At 50.2% G+C, this 24288-nt stretch overlaps 1 protein-coding gene across 1 annotated transcript in view; it reads right to left on the bottom strand.

The window, feature by feature from the left end:
* The window catches only part of LOXHD1 (lipoxygenase homology domains 1), a 150133-nt gene extending 128001 nt beyond the window's left edge, over positions 1-22132 (bottom strand). Inside the window, exons 1-4 of the mRNA XM_032310632.1 lie at positions 22003-22132; positions 16096-16210; positions 9707-9787; positions 7527-7711 (exon numbers count right to left, since the gene is read on the bottom strand). Coding sequence (XP_032166523.1) covers positions 7527-7711; positions 9707-9787; positions 16096-16210; positions 22003-22132 — 511 coding nt within the window. The remainder of the gene's footprint in view (positions 1-7526; positions 7712-9706; positions 9788-16095; positions 16211-22002) is intronic.
* Between the last annotated feature and the right edge of the window lie 2156 nt (positions 22133-24288).

Below are 24288 nucleotides of genomic sequence, written 5' to 3'. Positions count from 1 at the left end.
GTCTCAAGACATGGAGCTCTGAACCATGTGATGCCCTCCCCTCTCCTTGAGGGTAGCTCATACTGTAGCAGTCTGTGTCCTCACTGAATTGCAAGCAACTGGAGTGCCAGGACCATATCCTTACCCCAGACCCAGCATTTAAGAGTAGCTTGGGGAGTTGAGGGGCATGACCCATGACAACTGCTAATAGCAATGCCTCAGTTCAAGGCCTGGGAGACTGTTTTAAGATTCTGGCCAGCAGCCCTCAGTGTACAGATGTCAAGGCAGGTACTGTGTCTCTCTGGGTTCTGGGCTGTCAAGAGGGGGAAGCCTTTCTAGATAGAAATCCTCTAGGAAGAGTGTCAGACATCCATGGCAATGGGGAGATGCCAAGAGGCAGATGGAGGGATGGAAAATTCACTATAGTTCTGTAGCTATTCAATAGCCAAGACTGTATTCCCAGGGATAGTCAATCCAGACATGCTGAACGGGTGGCTGCCAGCCTTCTGCAGGCCCCAGAAGAATGCCAGGACCCCTAACACCTACTCTAAGCATAGAGATGACTTCTAATTCCCTAATGGGACATATGTATGTCTGAGATTATTAATCAGGAGGTGTGAAGTCTCCTGGACCATTCAGCTCAGATGTGGAAGGGAGCCAGCCAAGAATAGGACACCCACTCCTGCTGACTCACGTGGGAATGAGTCAGGAGAATCCAGGTTGTTTCTCCAGAAGCCTTGAAGTCCTGGACAAGAATTGAGGACTTGGGGTGGAGACAGCATTCTTGTCTTTTCTTCCAGGGGAGTAAGAGTCCTTTGACTGAAAAGTCAATGTGGTGTATTGTCACCATGTTATATTGGGTTAATGGAAAGGCAGGATTGGTTATAAGAAGCAGGACATGAAGGGAGCCTGAATATCCAAACAATCTTAAAAGAAAACACTAAGGTTGGAAGTCTTACACATCATGGTTTCCAAGCTTCCTACAAAGCTACAATAATTAAAACAGTTCAGTGACTTAAGAGCAGGCATTTGGGTCAATGAACAGAATAGAGAACCCAGAAATAAGCCCTTGTGTATATGGTCAGATGATAATTGACAAGGGTGCCAAAACCATTCAATGGGGAGGGGACAGTCTTTACAACAAATGATGCTAGGAAAACTGGATCTCCACATGCAAAAACACCAAAATTGGACCCTTATTTCCTACTGTATACAAAAACTAACTAAAAATGGATCAATGGCCTAAAAGTAAGCAGTAAAAGTATAAAACTCTTAGAAGAAAACATGGGTCAAGATCTTCATTGACATTGAGTTTGGCGATAATTTCTTGGATATGACGTCAAAACACAGGCAACAAAAGCAAAAATAACAAATTGGATTTCATAAAAATTAAAAGCTTTCATGCGTCAACACAACTCTTTTCAACAGAATGAAAGGCAACCCACGGAATGGAAGAAAATCTTTGTGAATCAATCGCACCAGCTCAGAGGTTAATATCGACAAATACATTCTGGATGGACCCCTACAACTCAGCAATGAAAGCAAACAACCCAATTTTAAAATGGGCAAAGGACTTGAAGGGATGTTTCTCCAAAGAAAATGTACAAGTGACCCATAAGCGCTAGAAGAGATGGTCGACATCACTAGTCACGGTTATTATTTTTAAAACCCCAGAAAATAAAACACTGGTGAGTATATACAGAAACTGGGACCCTCATGCATTGTTGGTGGGAATGTGAAGTGATGCAGCTGCTGTAGAAAACAGTATGGCCATTCCTCACAAAGTTAAACATAGAATTACTGCCTGAGCCAGTAATTCCACTGCTGGGTCTGTACCCAGAAGAAATGAAAGCAGGAATTTGAATAGCTATTTGTATACCAACGTTCATAGCGTTATTTACCATAGCCAGAAGAAACAACCCCAATGTCCATCAACAGCTGAATGGATAAACAAAACAGGGTCTATGCATGTAGTGGACTATTATTCAGCCCTACAAAGAAATGAAGTTCCCATACACGCTGTGACAAGGTAGACCTTAAAGACATTATACTAAAGAAAAATAAACCACTCACGAAAGAACAAATAGTCTACGATTCAACGTATATAAAATCAAGTAGTCAAATTTATAGAGATGGAAGGTAGAGCAGAGGAAATGGAAACAGGGAGCCAATATTTTATGGGGACAGTTTCAGTTGGGGAAGATGAAGAAGTTCTGGAGATGGATGGTGGTGACGGTCGCACAGCAATGTGAATTTACTTAATGCCACTGAATTAGACATTTTAAAATGGTTAAGATAATGAATTTCATGTATGTTTTACTGCAATAGTAAGTTTTTTTTAAAAGATTTTATTTTTATTTATTTGACAGAGATCACAAATAGGCAGAGAGGCAGGCAGAGACAGAGAGAGGAAGGGAAGCAGGCTCCCCGCTGAGCAGAGCACCCGATGCAGGGCTCGATCCCAGGACCCTGGGATCATGACTTGAGCCGAAGGCAGAGGCTTTAACCCACTGAGCCACCCAGGCGCCCCAATAGTAATAGTTTTAAAAAGGAAGTAGGTTGATGGCGTCAGGGAGGCATCTGCACTCTGTTCTGGGGAGGCCCCATCTGGAACACTGTGTTCTCGTCTAGGAGGTCCATTCTCGGGGAGCACTGGCAAACCAGAACTGCTCAGGGAGGCAGGCTGGACATGTGCCCCAAGAGAAGAGGCCAAGAGCAGCCTGTCTTCACGCAGCTGAAGGGCAGACAGGAAGACGTACAGGGCGTTTGTCAGCAGTGGACTGCAACAGACAAGGCTGTCTGGGGTTTAATTTCCGGCAGATCTTTCTGACAACCAGTGCCATTTAGCACTGGAATGGCTGAGCTGGTGATTGGGAGCTGTCCACCGCTCAAGAAGGCTGGATTTAAGCCAAGGTCGGAGAAGCAACCGGTGCAGACACACGTGATGAAAGGGATCCCTGTGACCATAGAAGACTGGTCCCCCTGCCCTCCATGAGCCCTAGCTGTGAGCCCTCAGGCCCTGATCTCTTAGGGACCAGGCTGATTGCCCTGCCCAGGGAACAGGCAGGAAGCCTATTCTGAGAATTAGGAGCCCTGCATCCTAGTGCCAGCTCCATCTGTGGTCAGCTGTTTGATATTAGATGAATCACCCCCTCTCTGAGCGTCAGTTAATTCATCTGCGTAACCAACACCTGCCCACCCTCCTTCACCTTGCCTCCCCCAGAAATATGGTAGGGACGGCATGAAGCCAGGACTCAGGAAGAGGAGAGCCCATGTATCTTACAAGCCCTCCTCCCTTCCTCTCCTCCTCCCCATTTCTACTTTCCCTTCCTCACAGAACAGGGCTGGTAGTGCTCCCCAGCATACATTTTGCACGCTACTGGCAGCACATGGGATGCTAATGGTGATACAGGAGGGTTATCTACTGTTGTGTATTTGTTTTGATACGTGCTGATATATACCTGATATTTACAGCAAATGATAACAGGTGTTCTTTTTTATGATAGCAATATGCACTTTCTTTTTAAAATACACTTATAAGACAACGATAAGTTGTCAAAAGTGAGCTTAAGAAGAAGAATAAGTAAGTAATAAAGGAAGTTGTTGTACTTGTATAAAGCAAAAATCTTGAAGATGGGATGTGAGTGGCTCCAGTGGTGGAAGGGACACAAAAACCTGTCTCCCCATGTCCAGCAACAGATCCCCAAGACCTGGCAATCAGACACACAGGAAACCAAAAGGTGAAATGTTTGGGTTGGCCCTGATGCCCGGTTTCCTTAAGGTGTCAGATGTAGAGATTTTGACCAACCAACTGGGAACCACTGAGAAACTGAACTTGAATCTGGGATCTTCCATCCACACAACTCTGGCCGTCATCCACCCCCTTCTTTTGCAACCTCCTGTCCCTGTTTTTTTCTCATGCCCACCTTTGTCAGAGTGGGCTCTATGAAAGAAGAGGGTGACCCTGACCAGGCATCCGCCCCAACATCTTGGGAATATTTGGGGGCACTTTCTCACATTTAAAGAGAACCCCAGAGAGGTAAAAGTTATCTCCACAGCAAAAGTCAGGCACTACACCGTTTAGGGCGGGTGACACACTTGTCTAAGGCAGCAGGCCAAAAGCTCCACAGCTCACCAGCACCCACAGGCAGGGCTAGCTCCCCTCATGTCTATGTCTTTAAGCATGTTATACGAGATCCCCTATGAAGGAACCATCTAGAAACCTGATCAAGGTCCAGCCCCTCCACCTCGGCCACTACCTGCTGATCAGCACAGTCAAAGGGTCAGTCGGTCAGCATAGAACACCTATCCTCTCTAAAGAGCAGGAATGAAAGAAGCTTCCAGCTAATTATCAGTCAGAACATCAGAAGACGGTCCTGGGAGTGGGGAGAGGGGAGCAAGGATACCCAATTGATGACCCACCATCTCTTGGAGGGTCATGAAGAGGTGAAATACACTTAAAATGTCCCCTTCTATTATTGCTCATATCCCACGTCTTAAAGTATTCTCATCTATCAAACTGCATGGACGAAGAAATAATTATCTTCCCCATTTGGATCATCAGAGACCTTCTGCAGCAACCAAACATCAAGTTGGTATGAGCCCAGGTGAAAAGCAAAGAGAGTTAAACTTTTGTTTACCAGCGCAGTCCACTGAATATTTGAAGATCCCCTTTTTCATTCCCTCTTCCAGAATCCAGCCGGGAAATACTAAAAGTCCAGTGTCCTCCTACTCAGAAAAGGGCGGGGGGCCCAGGTGGTCTGAATGAGGGACAACGTCAGCGGGTCTTGTCTTTCCCTCAAGGCAAGAACACTACCCTGGGTGATTCTCGTGGAAAGCTGGAGAACCTTGGAGTGATGCTAATTCATTCTTTTTCTTTTTTCTTTTTAAAAATTATTTATTTCTTTTCAGTGTAACAATATTCATTGTTTTTGCACCACACCCAGTGCTCCGTGCATGCTAATTCATTCTTTTTTTTTTATAATTTTTTATTTTTTATAAACATATATTTTTATCCCCAGGGGTACAGGTCTGTGAATCACCAGGTTTACACACTTCACAGCACTCACCAAAGCACATACCCTCCCCAATGTCCATAATCCCACCCCCTTGTCCCAAACCCCCTCCCCCCAGCAACCCTCAGTTTGTTTTGTGAGATTAAGAGTCACTTATGGTTTGTCTCCCTCCCAATCCCATCTTGTTTCATTTATTCTTCTCCTACCCACTTAAGCCCCCATGTTGCATCACCACTTCCTCATATCAGGGAGATCATATGATAGTTGTCTTTCTCTGCTTGTCTTATTTCCATGCTAATTCATTCTTAATGGTGACTTTTCAGAAGCTCTTCCAACAGAGGAATCCTGGATTTTCATGTGGCCAAAGCAAAAGGTGGAATGAGGAACTAAATGGTGGGAAAATGTCCAGAAAAGGGGGGGTGCCTACAAGAGCAGAGAGGAAGATAGCCAGCTTGACAACTTGCTAAGGATTGATCCTAGTAAAGAGACTGGATCAAGAATCAAAGAAAAATCCTCTTTGGGAAAAATCTATGATATTCACCCCAAGTGAGAAGACATGCATGGGGCTTGGGTGGACAATTCTCTCTCTCTCTCCCTTCTTTCTCTCTCTCTCACACACACACACACTATAAATAACCAATAAATGTATAAAAAATGTCCAGCCTCACCAATAACCAAAGAGATCACATCACAAAGCCCCTGTTCCCATCCAGTTAGAAAATTAAACAGTACTAAGTATTGAGGGTGAGGAAAGTGGGTGCTCTTGCACAGCTGGTGGGATTGTGCACTGATGCACAATTTCTAGGACAGTTCTAGGACAGAAATGCTCATTAAAAGTCTTAACCGTGTGCATTATATTTGACCTAAAAATTCTATTTAGGAATTTATCCAAAGGAAAGACTCCTTAGTCTGTGCAAAGATTTAGGTGTATTGTTTATAGTAACAGTAAAATTGCAGAGGAGGACACAATGTAAATCAGACAATAAGGGGTTCAGTGAGTCAAAGGTGGTACCTGCCTACCCCAGAGCACTCCACAGCCATGGCAAGCAGGAGTGTCGAGCAGTATTTAAAGACACAGAAACAAACGTGCTCTAAAACAAGATGTTGGACTAGCCCATTCTTTCAAACTATACACACACAGAAAAGACTAGATATGAGTGAACAAAAATGTCACCAGGGATGTTTATCCAGGTGATAGAATTACAGGTATTCCGTTCTTATGTCTGCATGTGTCTCTGTTTTATAAATTATCTACAATGATCAAATTGACTTTTGCTATGAAGAGAAAGATCAGTAACATATCTTTTTAAGAGAAGAAGCGGTGGGGGTGCCTGCGTGGCTCAGTGGGTTAAAGCCTCTGCCTTTGGCTTAGGTCATGATCCTAGGGTCCTGGGATCGAGCCCCGCATCGGGCTCTCTGCTAAGCAGGGAGCCTGCGTCCTCCTCTTTCTCGGTCTGCCTCTCTGCCTACTTGTCAAATGAATAAATAAAGTCTTTTTAAAAAGAAAGAAAGAAAGAAAGAAAGAAAGAAAGAAAGAAAGAGAGAGAGAAAGAAAGAAAGAAACAATGACGTTGCAAGTTATGATGATGGTGGCCACAGAGGAATGAGGCAAGTTCAAGGTCAGCAGGAAGGTAGGAAATCAGAGGCAGGCAGTGAGACATGGGATATGTTTTATTCTGCCCAGCTGGGTTGCAAGAGAGGATGGAATTTGGAGACCACAGAACACATGCTGGAAGACAGAGTCTAAGGAGGGCGTCTGCCTTTGCTGAGTGACCTGGCAAAGTCACTTCTCCTGGCTATCAAATGCCTTTCTTTGCGATGGTCCACGGCTCTCTGCAAGCAAGGTGTTATGATGGTGGTACCCACGTGTGATTTCTCCCTTTCTGGAAAGGCAGATGTGTCCAATATGAGGCAAGGTGAGGTCAGAGCTTTAGGGGACATAAGTGTGATAAAATAGGTCATGGGATAGGGTGTGTGTTTTTACATGATTTGTCCCCCTGCCTCCTGTTGAGCTGAAACGACTGAATTTAAGGCCTCTGGCCAGAGATGCACTTGAAATTAGTTGTTCCCTTCCTCATAAAATCAGTTAGAGATGGGACATCTTGATGGAGCCCTGGACGGGGGGTTCTGATTCCCATCCGCTATGCGCTGGCCAGAGCTCCCCTTCTTTTGGGCATCAGAAGAATGGCAAAGAAATAGGAAAACAGGGAAAACTGCCTTTGACCTCAGAGAGGACTCTCAGTTGATACCCATCAACCAGAGTTATTAAAAACACAGAATATGCTCAGAACTGAGCCCACCCCTCCAAGAGGCCTCCAGGTCCTTTCGTTTTTCCCCTTCCCCAGAGCCCCCAGAGCACATAAGGTTGCTCTTGGGAAAGCCACGTGAAGAAGATGGGGCCTCAGCCAGATCCTGGCCGATGGGAAGACTCTAGAGGAGTGGCAAGAGGACAGGGAACTGCCCAAAGCAAGAGAGAGGCACAGGCCAGCCCTGGCGGGGAAGAACGGCAGGCAGGCCAGCCTTGGCACTGACCTCGGGGCATGTCCATGGGGTCGAAGCTGGCCAGCAGGTCACGGCACCACTGGCGGTCTCCTTCCACCTTGCTCAGCCAGGTGTTGCAGTTGAAGTAGTAGCGGAGGTGAGGCCGCTTCATGTCGGTCACGATCACACGATCCAGGTACCAGCTGGCGTTCAGGCCTGTGTTGTCATGCTCGATCCTGGGGCGGAAGCAGACACCCACACGTCATTGGCCGAACAGAGACGACACCCATTCCACACTAGAATACCCAGATGTTCACTCCAAAGAGGGGTGCCATCATTTAGTTCTTGTGGTTGCGTTACCCCTCAAGCCTCAGTTTCCTCATCTCCAAAATGGGAATACCGTGCAAGGTCGAATCACCAGCAGGGTCATGGCACCTTCCACAGAAAATCCAGGATTGCCCAGGACCATCTTGAGCTTCCCTTCCCTCCCTGATCTCCAGACCCCAGACCGCCCCCCCAAGATACTCGCCTTAGTCCCGCCACCCAGACGATCCCCCCGGCCATCTAGACTGATGTTGACCCGTGGAAATATCGCCTGAGCTGCACGTGTGGGCCACATACGTAAGCTTAGATTTTCTAGTAGCCGCATTAAAAAAGAAGCAGAGGGACCGGTGAAGTTCATCTAAATAACGTATTCTATTTCATCCACTTATTATTTCAACACGTGACCATGCGAAAATTTGCTAATGAGATAGTTGACATTCTTTTCTTTTACTAAGTTTTCAAAAATCTGGTGTGTTTCTATACGTCCAGTGCATCTCAGTTTGGACCAGCTGCATTTCAAGTGCCCAGAAGCCACACGTGTCCAGGGGCTGCTCTATTGGGCAACGTAGATCCTCATTCTTCAAAGTCTGGTCTCCCAAGTTCCCCTCACTTCTTTTTTTTTTATTTTTTTAAGATTTATTTGTTTATTTGACAGACAGAAATCACAAGGAGGCAGAGTGGCAGGCAGAGGGAGAGGAGGAAGCAGGCTCCCCGCTGAGCAGAGGGCCTGATGCAGGGCTCGATCCCAGGACCCCTGGATCATGACCCGAGCCGAAGGCAGAGGCTTTAACCCACTGAGCCACCCAGGCGCCCCTTCCCGTCACTTCTTGCAGTCCCACTTGTGCTTTGGCAGCCCCAACTTTTTTCCTCTGAGGAGGAAGTTTTCTCCCCTAGACCTTCACCTCTGGATGGCCAAGCATCTTTGCGCCAAGCATCTCCTCCCTGCCAGTCGTAGCGAGGCCTTACCTTCGCCGTTTGTGGGAACAAACACAGCTCAAGACAGCACAGCCCTGATGGACCCATGTCACACGTGACATACATGGGGGTGTAGACCTCTGCCTGGCAGTAGGACCCCATAGTACTGGTTGCCTTTCCCCACACCAACACCTTCTCCCCGACCCTCCTCTTCCCTGTTCGTCACCCGCCCCGCCCCCCCCCCCCCCCACACAAAGCCAGTGCCAGGGCGCTCCTATGTCCCTTACTCCCTCAGGAAAGTTTATGGTCCTACACTTTCTAGTGGGAGGTAGATTAAAACAGGACTCAACAGAGGAAGCATTTGACCCTAGCCTGGGGGCAGTCAGACCACACATGACCTTGACCTCCTGACAAATGGCAATGAACTTGAATGGGCCTGGGTAGTGGGGGGAGGGGCTCTGCCTTAACAGCCAGGCTGATAAAAGTTCTTCCTCCCCACAAGCTCAAACCAACACCCCCAGAGGGACAAGCTCTCTGTCACGAGGTGTCCTGCAAAGTGACTTGGCATCTCTAACCCTCGCTGAGTGCTACTGTCTAAGCATTAACCTGTTGAGTCCTCACTAACTCGTTATTACAAGTGAGGGAAGTGGGACTTGGAGAGGCACTTCCTGAAGTCCCACAGCTAGCAAATGACGGGGCAGACATTTGAACCACAGCGATCTGGACTGAGAGAGTCCGCTCCTGACCACCCCGCTGGTGCCTTTCAGAGCCGATTTCCCAAGTGTGTGAGACATTGTCTCAAACTGTCTTCATCCAAAGAAGTGAATCTCTAATCGGAAAGTTTAGGGTGGGAGGGAAAGATCTGGGCCTTTGGTCACCCCAGAAATGACACTAGGGGGTAATTAATACTCAGAAAAGGTCAGTAGTGATGTTAGTTCCTAATCTACTGGACTTCCTCTCAGTCCCTCCCTGGTCAGGGTTCAGATTCCTACCTGATTTTGTAGATGAGGCCCACATTGTTGGTCCTCACCCGGAACACGTCAACGTTGGCTTTCTCGAAGGCAGATTCACTCCTACAATGAACGTGCACAGTTAGCACAGATCTGCACTAGGCTCACAAGCCCGGGAGGAGAGCCGAGGGCTGGCATCCCTCTTCTTCCTCCACCGTCCCAGTCCCGGGAAGAGCTACGAGCAACCGCTCCCCTTCTGAGATTCCTTCCTGACAGGGGGCAAGGTCGGTAGGTATCCGCTCCTTGTTTTCACAGTCAAGTTCTCCTGGGATGCCTGCCGTGTGTCGCTAAGACAAGTATGGCGGGCGGTATCAGGCCCATTTTACAAACAGGGAAGGTACCGGTTGGTAGCAGAACTGGGACCAGATCCCGGATCTCCAGAGTCATGACCCAGTGGGCTCTGGTTGCTCTGGGTTGGGACAGTGGAGGAGGAAGGCAGGCACAGTAAATATCATGGTGCTCTCGGTCTGCAGGCGCCCAGGCCTCTCCTCACTTGCCTTGCTTTTGCTCGGGGGAGTTGCAATGGCAGCCCCAAGCAGATGCAGACCTTGGGTGGTGGCCCACGGTCCTGCCATTTCAACAAGAAAGGAAACACTCAACCCAAACCAGCAACCAGGGGAGTCAGGTGGTGAGGGAATGCATATCGAGCATCACACAGAAGGTGTGAACAGAGGCAAGTACACCTGAGAGGTTCCTCAGCGAGCTGCCCAGGTGGATCCAAACTCAGGTGCATCCTGGATTCTATCCAGCTTACATGCAGGAGGCCCGGAGCGGCCTCCCCACGCAGTCCTCTGGGAGCAGAAGCCGGGATCTCGTGCCGACACTGCTGCGTCCTCTGTGTGGGCCGGGACCCCGCCCGTGGAGCCTGCTCACGGCTCTTCCTGCCCCCACGTGCAGGCCTCACAGGTCCGGAGAGCTTGTGGACCTCCCACCGGGCTCCCAGCCGGGGCTCCCGGCACCAGCACACAGCCCCCGGGAAAAGAAAAGTGTAGAACACACATGCCTATTTATTGGCTAGACAAAGAGGGAGGTGAAAAGCCTTCTGTCCAAGGCAACACGGCTCAGACTCTCTCAGCCACAGAAGGCTTGTAAGGTCCTATGGACTGGGACGCTGTGGGCCTGCCAACAGACCCACTTTGGCAAACAGTCCATCCTGAGAAGTCTCCTGAAGGTGGGCACACGGTGAGGCAGGAGGCCTCTGGCCCTCCCAAAGCAGGCAGAGACCATGAAGTCAGGTGACAAGCATACACGGAGGCAGCCTTGTCAGGGGACAAGTTGAAATCCGGCCACAGAGGGTGGGAAGGAGAAAATGCTAGAAATTTCTGGATTTCTGCTCGAGGGAAAGGACCCATTTGCAGGCTCGTTGCATATACTTCTCAGAGGCTTACTTCCAACAGTGAATAACCACACAGCCCACGTTGCACTGCAGTCAAAGCCATCGTGTGCCACAGTGTGGAACACACATGAACATTATTCTGTGCCTCGGGATTGTGTGAATGGGAAAGAAGTGAATAGGAGTTATTTTCTGTTTCAACAAGAGACAATTTTTGACCAGACAAGAGTGTCTCTGTCTCTACATCAACCCAAGAAAGAGTGGCCCTGGGAAGAACTGTGGTCGAACGCCGTGCAGCCATCAAAAACGCCTGTTATCAAAGAGGAGTTAATGCAACAGATACAGGCTTACGATAGAGGCATAAAAGAAAAAGCAGATTAAAAATAGAATGTATGAACAGAACGACCAACACAACAGAATGCCAACTGCATTTAAAAACCACGGAGTGGAAGGATTTATTCAAAAACATCGCATCTAGATGGTAAGACTACTAGGAAGCGATGGTTGTTTATTCTTGTCTGTGTACATTTTCGAAGGGAGTGCGTCGTGATTTGCCGTCACGCATATGGGGCAGTCCCATTTCCTCAGCCCCCCGCTCCCCACGGCCTACGGCCCCCTGGCGTGAGTCTGTGGGGACAAGTCTGAGGATGGTCAGGCTTCACCTGCTGTGGGGCCTGGAATTGGGGAAGCAGCCAGTGCCAATGAGCAGGGGGAGAAGGGGGCGATTTGAAAGGAAAGCAGCTGGAGTCCTGGGAAGCCTCTGACCACAGCCCCTTCTGGAGAAGCTCTGACAGCTGCCTTTGACCTTCAGAAATGCCCTATGGCCTTGACCAGGTGGGCTGTGAATTCAGACGTCCCAGTGTGTTTGTTAATAGTCGACCGTCGTGTACTGTCCCGCAGAAAACAAATGTTCAAAAGCGAGGCGGAAGGAGGAAACCAGGAGAGAAGGGTCTGTCAGGACGGGCAGAGGGTCTCCGGACCCCAGCGGAAGGTTCCAGCATGTCACAGGATGTGGAGCGGTTGTCCACGGAGCTCATGTGATGGGGCCCAGCATCTCCCTGGCCCATGAGAGGAAGGCCTTCCAGGGCCCAGAGCCTCTCCCCGGTGGGAGGAAGGGAAGGACTGAGAGACACACGTCCCCGGACCGTCTTCTTCCAGAGGGGGGCCACGATAATCCCAAACAAGCCCCAGCCGCCACCCGCCAGGTCAGATTCTGAAATTCCTGCTTCTGGGAAGTCAGAACGCAATAGAGGTTGATTTCAGAAAACTGACTGGGGGCGAGAGAGAAGTACCAAGGGCCAGAGAGTCCCCTCACAAAGGAAACATTAGAGATGCGGACATCCTCACGTTTCCTTGCGGGACGCTGTGGCTTCCCCATGGCTCCTGGTCGCTCAGCAAATGAAGGCTAATGCAGTACACAGGCCCCTCCCTGGCCGAGCCCGCCCATTCAGTGGGGACCCCTACCCAGGAAAGCCTATAAAGGCTGCACAGGGCATTTTAGCCACCAACATGGCCGAGCTAGTGGGCTAAAATGCCAGGCATTCTCTGACACTCAGATGGTGAATTCTCCACGGGAGAACCATGTTCCCGAAGATGCATGAGATCCCATCCTTTTGCCATATTCTGAACATGTGACCTAGGGCTGGGGGTGGTCCTGGGTGATGGGGAAGGGCACCCAGAACATGGGGCCTTCCTCTGGGAGCCACGTGGCTATTGATATCCAGCTGGTGTGGGGTCTGGGTGGAGGTCAGCTGACAGGGGATCAAAGTGAACGTGCCACGCTCTTTGTTGCCTAACAGAGGACCTGGTGTGTACCGAAGAGTCAGACACTGGACCACGAGGGTCAGAACAGTCAGCATGCTAACATCGGGCGCCAAATAATTGAGCAGAATTCATTTGTATTGGGAAATAAACATCCTGTTAGGCCAGGTGGGAGGCAGGTGAAGTCCCGGGGCATGGAGAAAAGGCAGAAGACGGAGCAGGAACAGAGGGGAGAGAGAAAAGAGAGGGTGCGGGAGACACAGGAGAGGAAGGTGGGGTGCGGGAGTGTGGCCAGACGCCGTGGAGAAAGCAGCTGTGGGAAATTCCGGGGGAGGCAGTGGCTGCATCTTCAGATGATGGGGTCTGTCTAAGATTCCATTTCAAGCTGTTTGCATTGCTGTGCTGGGCACTCACTCTGGTGCCCCAAGTATTAGGGAAGTCTATACACTCAAGAACACCTGTAGCCTCTGTGTGTGTGTGTGTGTGTGTGTGTGTGTGCGCGTGTGTGTAAAGCGAGGAAAGGGAACTTAGTTTCAGTTAGCACACGAGTTGGCTTTGGGGTCACACCGAGTAGTGAGGAGGGAACAGCAGCCCACAGTGAGCCGAGAGACTGGGAGCCAGACCCCAGGGCAGGGGTGCGGGCGAAGGGTGGGCTGGAACACCTCCATCTCAATGTCATAGAGCAAGGTGACCTCGGCAGCCCTCACATCTGGGGTCCTCCGGCAGCCCGGGAGTCCTTGGAAAGCGGTGCTCCCTCCCAGGCCCAAGGTCTCCGTCATGAACTGAAGGCATCTTAGATGGCGAGGAGTGGGTCTTTGCCATTCTCTCTGCAGACACTTCCCTGGATCTTACAGCGGCCAAATTAATCTTTCCCCGGGCATGTTGTAAGTTGGGCTCCCACTGATCAGCTTGCAAGCAGGGCCTTCTAAGGCCCGGTCCTCCCCTCATAGCCCCTTGCTGCCTCCGTGTGTCTGCAAGCTATTCCCTGTGGTCTGAAGTACCCTTCCCCTGTCCCCTCTCCTCTGGGTCTTTTTCACCACCCGAGGCCCAGATCACCTGCCCTTCCCTGTGAAGTCCTGCTCTGGCAGCCCTGACAGGTAACACTGAGCTCTGCCTGTTTGCAAGCAGCTGGGAAAGGGGCTGGAGGGACGAGCTGGCCACCCCTCACGGTCCGCCTCCCCTGGCACCCCTCTGTACATCTCCTCTCCAGCCTCCCAGGACAGACAGCACAGGCTACAAAATGAGCCCCACCTCTGAAATCACCCATTCCCCCTGGGCTCCTACAGAGCCGTCTAGGCCAGCCCGACCGGGGTCCTGGCCAGACCCATGCCTTTGCTCCCCAGCCCGGAGCATAACACAGGTCCGGAGAGACCCACTGAGTCACAAGGAGGGGGTGCCCATTTCTGTCGATGGGGCTGGCGTGGAGATGCTGGCCGATGTGTGACGCCTGGAGGCCTCCCCGCCCTGTCCCTCTCTCTGCCGTGATGCAGGCTTCCCTTCCGCACTGGGAAGGAAGGCTGGAATTCAGGCTCCTGGGAATGGGGACTCATTGACCAACCTTCCTCCTGGTTTATGAAAGGGGACTCTGGGGGCCTTCCTGGGAGGCTGTTTTGACAGAGGAAAATAGTTGGGGGTGGGCGGAGTGAGGGTACTAGGTGCAGAAAGTAGAAAAAACAGCAAGGAACCACCAAGAAAGGAGAAAAGGGTTCTTTTCGTTTAAAAAGAGGCAGGCTGGGGACTCCAGAAACCACCCTGGCTGGTTTCCCAGAGCTTAGTGGCTTCTCCCTAGAATAGTGCGCTGGGTGGGGAAGGGGTCACATGGCAAAGAGGATGGACATTTCATGTCTTCTCTTTACCGTGCCCACATCACTGGAGAGAGAGACTTCCGCAAGCCAGTCACTCCACAGAGTAAGCGGTACAAGAAGACGGGTACCCTGTTCTGCGGAAATGGACAAAATCAGACGTTACACCTGCCTCAATGGGGCCATATTTAGGCCACAGCCCACGCTCAGGGCAAACTTGGGATGCAGGGCCGGGTCAGTCTGCAAAGCACAGAGTTCGGGGATATCCTGGCCTGGGGGCCCCACCCCTCCACGGCCTCCCCGACTGCCCCCCCACCCCCCAGGAGGTCACAACCTGGGGGCTCAGGAAGCCTGCAGGGGACGCTCACACACACCCTCTGGGCCGCAGGGCCCATGCTCGAGGAAAGTGTCCGCATCTCCTGGGGTTTGAAGACCAGCTTTACCGTCTAGAAGCTCCATGGCTCAGAGCTATTGGCCCCTCCTCTCTAGGTCTCAGTTTCCCCATGAATGAGTTGAAATAAATGTAGTGGATTTTCACATTTTTCTTGGCTATACAACTCTTGGCACAAATGAAATCTGACTCAGAAACTCAGTGGGCAAGGCAACCTTAAATCGGGCTGCTCTGGAGGAAGGGAGGATAGGGGTACAGTGGGCTCAGAACCAACGGACCCATCCCCAGTTCCGTTCAGCACAGACTGAGAGCCAGCTGCCTACGACACTGCGGCTGCCCCTAGACAGCCCGGGGATTGCAGAACTCTGCTAAAGCAGCCCACGTTCTGCTCGGGGGTATCTGTGTGCACACGCGGGTGGTCGGGGGAGAGGATTAAAACCAAGAGGCAGCAGCCCTGCTGTGAATGAATTACAAATGACACAGCGCATACACATGAACACACACACAGAGCATGTCTACACAAGCACACGTGCACAAGTGCACAAGTCCCCACATAGGAGGAGTCTATGTGTGTGCGGGTTAGCTCACAGGTGGGTATTGTGTGGTGCTGGGCCCTAGGAGAGACACAGATCAGAGCATTGTAAACTCCTGGCTCCTTTGAATGCATGGTTTTGTTTCCTCCTCTCAACTGCCCTGTGAGGTTCCTAAAAAGGGGGATGATCACTCCTAGATGCTAGAAGAGGGAGCCAAGGCCCTGGATGTGAAGCGGTTTGGCCAAAGTGACATGGCAACTATGTGGTAAAGCTGGACCCAGACCCAGGGTTCCTGGTCCCACATCAAGGGACAGCTAATAGAATTCTTGGGGATTCTGAGATCCAAAGTAAGTATTACTTCACACGAAAACCTACAGGAAGGTTGATAGGAGATCACTGGGAAGGACCCGGTTGACCTGTGGTCTGTTGTTAGCAGAGGCCTTGTGCCACTCAATATGCCTGTGGCTACACAGGTCTTCTCCCTGGCTTCTAGAACTGCATTAATCCCGACTAACAGTTGACGGTCCCACCAAGGCCAAGTTGGTACTCACTTGCTAGTGAGATGGAGCTTGGGAGAGAGCCCATTCTCTCCAAAAAGGGTGATGAAGACATTGGCATCTGTCCCTGCACCACGAACGTCCCCCGTGGCTGTGACTACCTCGTACACTAGAGGAGAAAAGAGGACAGGTTGCAGGCTTATCAGAAAACCCAGAATCCTACATGGGCTTGAAGAAGCCATAGCTCCTACCGGCTCCTCAGGGGGTTCCCAACCAAAAGGTCTCTATAAACCCCTGGTACAGCCCACAAGCCTCTGAGCCAGGGTCAGACCCACACCAAGTTCTCCCGTAAGACGAAAACCGCCTATTTAATGGTGCACACTCATTTTACAGGTAAGGAACCTATAGACAGGGGCAAGCCCAGGTCACACACCACACAGTGTCATCACTGGAGCCACCCCAGGGCCTTTCCAGCACAGCACCTAGACGCCTCCTAGATACGGCCTTCAGAGCCTGCACCTGCTTTCACATTCCCTCTGTCCTCTATGAACGCAGTTGCATTGTCAGCCCTCACCTCCCCTGACCTCCTGAGCACTGTCATTACAGGCCCAGGAAGAGCTGTCCCAGAGCTGAGTGACGCAGAGCTTCGTCAGGGCTCCCTTCTTGGCAGGGACACAGATTTCCCCTCTCTTTGGTTCCTAGAAGCTTGTACTGTTTGCTTTTGATGTCTTTTCTTTGAAGTCCCTGGTTCAGATGAAGATCCTCATCACAGCATCACGAGGGAAGAGAGGAGGAAGTACATTTGCACAACTCCTTGTCTCCTGTGATAAACAAATCCTGAATCTTTCCTCGTCTGCACCACGGGGGTGCCTGATCTGTAGACAAGCCTTGGATTCCTCCCTGGGAAAACTCCAGGATCTAAAGAGTTGCCCACGTGGCTTTGCACGTACGCAGGGACATTTCCAAACTGAATGTCCACAGAAGAATGGGCAGCGTGGTAGAAATTCCAGGACCACATCACATGAGAGAAGACACAGAGGCCTGGAGATGCATGGCTTGGAGAAAAGGAGAGTCTGGGGTGCAAGAGGAATGAGGAAGCTACCTCAAGGGCACACAGGTCCTTCTTAAATAGCACACTGGCCATAAAAAAAAAATTGATAAATTGAGACTTACTGAAATGAAGCCCATTATCTGAATGAAAAGGCAAGTCACAAACTAGAAGATACTTGGGCATGCATACACCTAACAAAGGACTCAGGCTCAGAAGAGATAAAGAATTCACACAATCAATAAGGAAAAGAGGTACCACACTCTTTTTTGAATGGGCAGCAAATTGTTTAAAGATAAACACACAATTACCATAAGATCCAGACATTCCACTTTTAGGTATTTACCCAAGGGGAATAAAAATAAAACATGTCTACACAAAGACCTGCATACAAATGTTCATGGCAACTTTATTCATAATAGCTCTAGACTGGAAACAACCTAAATTTCCAACCACAGATGAACCGATAAACAAGTTGGGGTATATCTGTACCATGAAAGACTACTCAGCATCAAGAGGGAAGGAACCACCCTCATATGCGATAGAGATGAATCTTGAGCAGGTTATGCCGAGAAAAGAAGTCAGATGCAAACTCTATGCACCGTAATGTTACTCACAGGAACCTTTAGGAAAGACTAATCTACTTTAACAGAAAGCAGAACATGGTTGCCCTGGCACTGGCAGCAGAGGAAATTGACTGAGGAGGGACACAGGGACCTCTGGGAATAATGTAAATGCCATATGGTTGTACAGATGTGTACGTACGTCAATGCTCATCAAACAGCACATTTAAAAGAGGTGCATTTTATTAGGGGGTCATTATATTTCAATAAAATTGTATTTCTCTAAAGTTGGAAAATGGGCAAAAGGCGTAAACAGGCATGTCCTAGGAGAAGATACCCAAGTGGCCAATAAGTATATGGAAGTGTGCTCAGTATCATTATTCCTCAGGGAAATGCAGATTGAAATTATGAGATACTACCATACACCCACCAGGATGGCTAAAATTAAAAAGACTGACAATACTAAGTGTTGACAAGAATGTGGAGCCCCTGGCACTCTCGCACATTGCTGGTTGCGAGTGTAAATTTGTACAAACACCAGTAGCTAAACATATGCCCACTCTGTGACCCAATGATTCTATTTCTAGTTACAAATCCAAAAGAAATGAATCCATGTGTCCATCAAAAGATGTAGACAAGATTCATAGCAGCTTTATGCCTAATAGCTAAAAACTAGAAATAACACAAATGCCCACCAGCAACAGAATGGTTCAATAAATGATGTATTTATAAAATACAATAGGACACAAAAACACCAAACTTTCTAGCAAGTCACAAAACAGGTAAATCTCTAAGGTAGAACATTGAGTGAAAAAGAGGAGCTAGATACAAAAAATGTGTCTACTGTATGGTTTTGTTTATCTGAAACTCAAGAATGGAAAAAACTAACCCATACTGATAGAACCAGGAGAGCTGTTACCTCTGGAAAGGAGGGTGAGGGAACTTTCTGGAGCCTTGAAAAGTTCCATGACCTGATCTGAATGTTCATTCCACAAGCATGCACATACTTGAAAAGTCATCAGGCAGTACTTTTAGAAAAAGCTTTGTACTGTATATATATTACTTTTCAATTTAAAATTTTTAATTAAAAACTCAGTTCAGATAGCGAAGAGACTATCATGTGGGGGCCAAATATCCTGTGGAAAACACAAGATTCTGTTTGGCTCCAGAGGGGAGGACACAAGTGCACAGGGCTGCACAAAGAACTATTGAGGGCACCATAGGGTTCTAGTCCCCAGTTTGGCAAGTGGGAGGGGCCCAATAAATAATTACCTGGGGGAATGAATGAGCAAATGAATGAATGAATCAATCAATGAAATGAATGTAGACAACAGAACTAAACTGACCAATATTTGAATCCCAATTCTACCATTACTGGCTGTGTGATTTCAACTAAACTTCCCACAGAGTCTCAATAGCCTCATCTCTGAAGCAGGAATAATTTCTTCCTTGAAGGATTATGGGAAGGATTAAATCAGATGAAACAAAAATTCCAGTGTTCGTGCTCACTGAGTCAAGTATTTCCACTTCTGGGAACTTAGCTTACAGACCCCCTTCCACAGTGAGATGAAAGATCTATGTTCCTTAAGTAGTAGACTGCCAGCATCCTCACCATTACATCATCTCCTTCATGGTCATCATCATCATCATCATCATCACCTTCATGGTCACTGTCAACATCATCACCATCATCACTATCAGCATCTCCATCGTCAACATCAGCTGCATCATCATCATGCCTGCCATTATCCCCATTAACAACATTCTCAGGGAGGCTGCCTTGGGATACTGTACCCCAAAATTGCTAGGCAACCCCTGTCTGGGATGGACCAGAGGAGAGCATCCCAGGGCTGGAAGTTTGTGCAGGATGGCCTCCAAGATCCCTCGTATCTCAGGTTCTGATATAAGTCACTCTCTTCCCCTAAGGGGTCCTATCATAGCTAGGAAAGAGACCTGCCCTGGGCTCAGCCTTCCCTCAGGGCACTGAGGGAGCCACTCTGCTCCCTCCGGCTGTTGGTGAACTCCAGTGTAGCCCGGAGGTGGCCTGAGGAACAGAGAGGGAAACGTAGGCCTTTCTCCTTTTCCTTCCCCATCACACTCACCAAGAGTCTCCCAGTAATGCAACAACCCAGAGCTCAGGGCGAGAGGAAACAAGTCATTCTAGAGAATATCAGTGACACAGCAGGTTTGGTGTGTGACTACTGTTAGTGTCACCCACACTTACTGCCAGTGTCCTGCCCTGACTGAAGAGCCTGTGGTTTGCTCCGCTCCAAGTGTTTTCACCACAGTCAAGAGCAAGGACCAACCAGAACAGCTCGACTCAAAGTTTGAGTCTGCTACTTACTAGCTCTGTGATCTTGGGCAGGTTACTTAACTTCGGTTTCCTCATCTGAGAAAGAAGACAAGAATGCCACCTCGACCTTGGGCAGTTGTGAAGGTTACATCGGTTAGTATGAGTGGAGAGCTTCTCCATGTACCTGGCGCTCCCAGCGTCATCTGTGTGGCGGCCCTGAGGACGGAGTGGGGACTTGCCTTGGGAAAGGTTATTTGAACTTCTTGTTCTCTCTCCCACTTACGACTTTGCTCAAGTCACTTAAGTTCCCAGGGCCTCAGTCCTTAACCTGTGAAATGCAACTAATCCCATCTGCCTTGACTGTTCTCGGGAATCTTCAAGATTGAATGTGAGCCTGAAAGTAAAAAGACTTCACAAAGGGTAAAAAGAAGAGCAAACATGTGGGGGATCAGATAGTCACACAGGCACCCAGAGCCTGAGCAGAAGTGGACAGGGTGGTGGCTCCCGGAGACTTGAGAATGCACTCCCCAGCAGCCGCATGTGCTGGGGAGAACACCCCAGAAGCTGAGAGTGCTTGTCAAGGGTGCTACACGCACACCAGCCGCAGTCCCCTCCCCACTAACCGGTTTGAGTCCGGGCGCCTGCACTGGGGCAAGGCAGTACCTGTGCTGGGGGAAGATGGCAATGCCTCACTTGTTCCAGGCCTGCCTTTTCTTCCCACAATGCCCACCCCCCACTCCAAGAGGCACTCAGAACACCATGCTGGGAAAGGAACCTCCTCTGAGCCACTGCCTTCATGTGATGACCACCTTCTCTGAGCCTGGGTCTGTGCTGGGAGCTGGGTGAGGAGTGAGGACAAATAAAGGGGGGGCCCACCTTCATGGGGGACAGGATGGCCGAGGTTCAAGAAGTTAGAAGCCCAACACACCAGGCTCATGTGAAGCAATAGAACCATGAAAAAGCGGACGTAGGTAAGGAACTCATGGTAGACTGGAATTAAGGAAGTCTTCACGGAAGAGGGGAACCTGAGCTGGGCTTTCAGAGTCAAGATAGAAAGAGGGAGAAAGGGTTGGGTGAACAAGCCCATGGACAGGCACAGAGCAGGCATTCAATAGACATCTTTCTACTGAATGGATGAACGGGTGAATGAATGAATGAATGAATGAGTGGATGGATGGACGGACAGACGGACGAATGGATGGACAGATGGATGGATGGACGGATGGATGGATGGATGAGTGAATGAACAAATAGGTGAGTGAATGAATGAATCTGGAGCTTCCAGGAACTAGTGAGCCACTTTGGAGTAAGCCCTGAGAATGTAATGCCTTCAGGGACCAGGCAGGCAGCATCAGTGAGTGAAACAGATCTAGTCTGAGCGATAGGGAGCAGAGGAGACTGTGACAAACTGGCCATCCATAGCCTACAGGCACTCACAAGCAAAATCTTTCAAAACATTTTAAAGACAAACAAACACAACCAAACCAAACCAACAAAACTCCTCTTCAGGCCAAAATGAACCCCTGGATCCCCAGTCTAGCCGTCTCTGGTTACCTCTCTGAAGCAGCCCCCATGCCCCACAGGGGAGGATGAGCCTGGAAGGACAAGCCCCAGGGTCTAGAGCAGCAAATGCCCTCCCCACATGGGCCCCAGACCCCTTCTCCATCACCAGGGTGGCAGCAGGCCCTACCCCCGCCGGGCAGGTGGTGAGGGGTCACGCCTCTTCCCCACACCTCATACCCCACGCCCCTCTGCCTGAGCAGAACAGGGGGCTCTGGGCCATCAGGCTGCAGGGTGGAGACCGGGCTGGCACTTGGCTCTTGGGATGTATAGGACTGGAGAGTGTGGGCACTGCAGTTCTAGTCTATTCCATGCCACTGAGATCTGTGTCTGAGGGCAGCTGGCCTTGACCCTGTACAGGGGACCATGGTTGAACACCCGCCCGTTACTCCGCGGTGATGGAGGACAGCCACCGGGCTTGCGGCTGCGTTGGAACCTGCCCCCCTCCTCCGTGCACGGGAAAGGGCCGTGTGCCCCGCTCGGCCCACCGTCCGCACCTTTGGCCTTGTAGTACTCGTGCTCCAGCTCCTCCTCATCGTCCTCCGAGGCATAGTTCAGCAGCTCCTCCTCATACAGGGCGAGAAAGTCAATGTCTTTCTTTCTCTTCTTTTTCTTCTGGGGCATCATTTTGCCGGCTGCCCCTTCTCGGCCCTTGCGGACTCACAGCGCCCACCTTCTCACTCTTTCTTGGCCCCGAGGTCTTTCTCCCTGACCTCCATGCCCACCTCTGGGTGGCCCAGAGCCCAGGCTTGGGTTCCCTGTGTCCACAGCCTGGTCCTGCCCCCTCTCCTCTCTGGCAGCGGAACAGAGCCTCAGTGCCCTATCTCTGTCCTGTCTGTCCCCCAGTCATCAGCCACCTCCTCCTGCACCTGCCCGGGGGTTTCTCCTTGGGCCTTATCTCTTATTCATGGGGACTGAGGGCGGGCTGTCCTCCCTACCCCACCCCCCTCCTCCCTTCAGGGAGAATCAGGTGACATCAAGCCCTTGGCATCTTTTTCCCACCTGGCTTCACAGCAAGGGGGCCCCCTGGGGCCCCTCCAGGTCACCCCAGGGACAGCTGGGGGCCTCCCCCATGGAGGTCCCCCTAACTTCTGAGCATTCCAGGGCTGTGAACAACGTCCCCAGGGCCTGGGGCCTTCCTGAGGAGGGCGGGCCCCAAATCCTCCAAGCTCCCAGAAGTCTGCAGCCTCCATTTCTCTCCATTATTCATGACCTCTCCTCACCTTACGAAGCAGGCAAGGCTCCTACTAGATCCTTCTCGTTCCAGCTCTCTGCTTCTGTCTCCTTGAGACCGCTGGCTTCTGGAAGACACCATTTGGCGGGCAGAGACCTGCTGCCCTTCAGAGACACTGCTCAGAGTGGCACTCCGACAATCCACAAAGCATTTTCTGAGCCGTGAGTTCCCAGCATTGCCAGGCCAGAGTCATGGACGCTGGAGAGGCGCACCACATTGGGGGTGACCCCCCCACATGCTGGGCCAGGCCAGGCACGGTTAACCAGCATGTTGTTTTTTGTTGGTTTTTTTTTTTTTTTTAAAGATTCTATTTATTTATTTGACAGAGAGAGAGATCACATATAGGCAGAGAGGAAAGCAGAGAGAAGGGGGGAAGCAGGCTGTCCGCTGAACAGAGAGCCCAATACGGGCCTCTGGATCCCAGGACCCTGAGATCATAGCCTGAGCCGGAGGCAGAGGCTTAACCCACTGAGCCACCGAGGCGCCCCTAACCAGCATGTTTTAACAAGAACTCTCCATTTGCTCACGTTGCTATCTGCATTTTCAAATGAAATGATACAAACCCTCAGAGCCTACTCCCCTCGGCCCTTCCTTCTCCAAGTGCAGCCCCACACAGGGGATTCTGAGCTAGGGCAAGAGAACCAGGGCCCGGAGGACCCTCCCCCCACATTGATCACCAAGAAAAGTTTCTCTTGGGACCCCCGGACTCCTCTTCCTTGCTTATTTTATTTTGTTAAGGTTTTATTAAGGCACTTAATTAAGATTTTATTAAGATTTCTTACAATCCGAGTTGTAAGATTGCTGTGTAAATCCGAAATGCTAGAAATTTCGTATCTACTGGGAACTCATCCCTCCGACTTGGCAGTATGAGGTCTTCGGACAGAATTAGAACGGCTCAGCCCCTGCTGGCTGTGTGGCCTCGGACAAGGCCTGGCTCTCCATCTGTGGAAGAGGGAAAATGACCCGTTAGGGCATATTGAGAATGTGGAGAAAGCGCTCAATCAGCAGAAGCCTCTGGAACAGAGTAGGGGCTTACTAAAGGCCTGTGACTCCTAATCAGGGTTTATCTCTTCTTTGGCACGGGGTGTGTGTGTGTGTGTGTGTGTGGTCGGGGGCGTGACAGGTAAATGCTTTGCTATCATCTCAGATTGTTCCAGAAGCCCTCCTTTGGTTCCTATTTGCAAAGACTGGCCCCACGTGTCCTCCTTCCTCTGTGGGGCCCAGCTCACAGCAGCGCATCAGAGACCACGGCATTGTCTGTGTGCTTCCAAGTTCCTGGGAGGACTATCTTGTAACAGCCTGTTTCCTGGACCATCTCCCCCATGCCTCTCTCTGCCACGAGCTCTGTGGAGGGCAGAGGTCATGCCTCCCCATTCCCTGTTAGGCTTCCAGGAGCTATCATACAGCTGGCACACGGTGGGCTTCGTAAGCATCCGCTGGACAGATGTAGGCACATGTGTACACGAGCACGTTACAGGCAGGCCTGTGAAACAACCACGAACACAAGGCCCACAGTCCGCACAAGGAAAACGCTAGGAATGGATACCAT

The sequence above is a fragment of the Mustela erminea genome, chromosome 13 (assembly GCF_009829155.1).
Source record: "Mustela erminea isolate mMusErm1 chromosome 13, mMusErm1.Pri, whole genome shotgun sequence".
NCBI lineage: Eukaryota > Metazoa > Chordata > Mammalia > Carnivora > Mustelidae > Mustela > Mustela erminea.
This window is presented reverse-complemented; position numbering and strand designations above follow the sequence as displayed.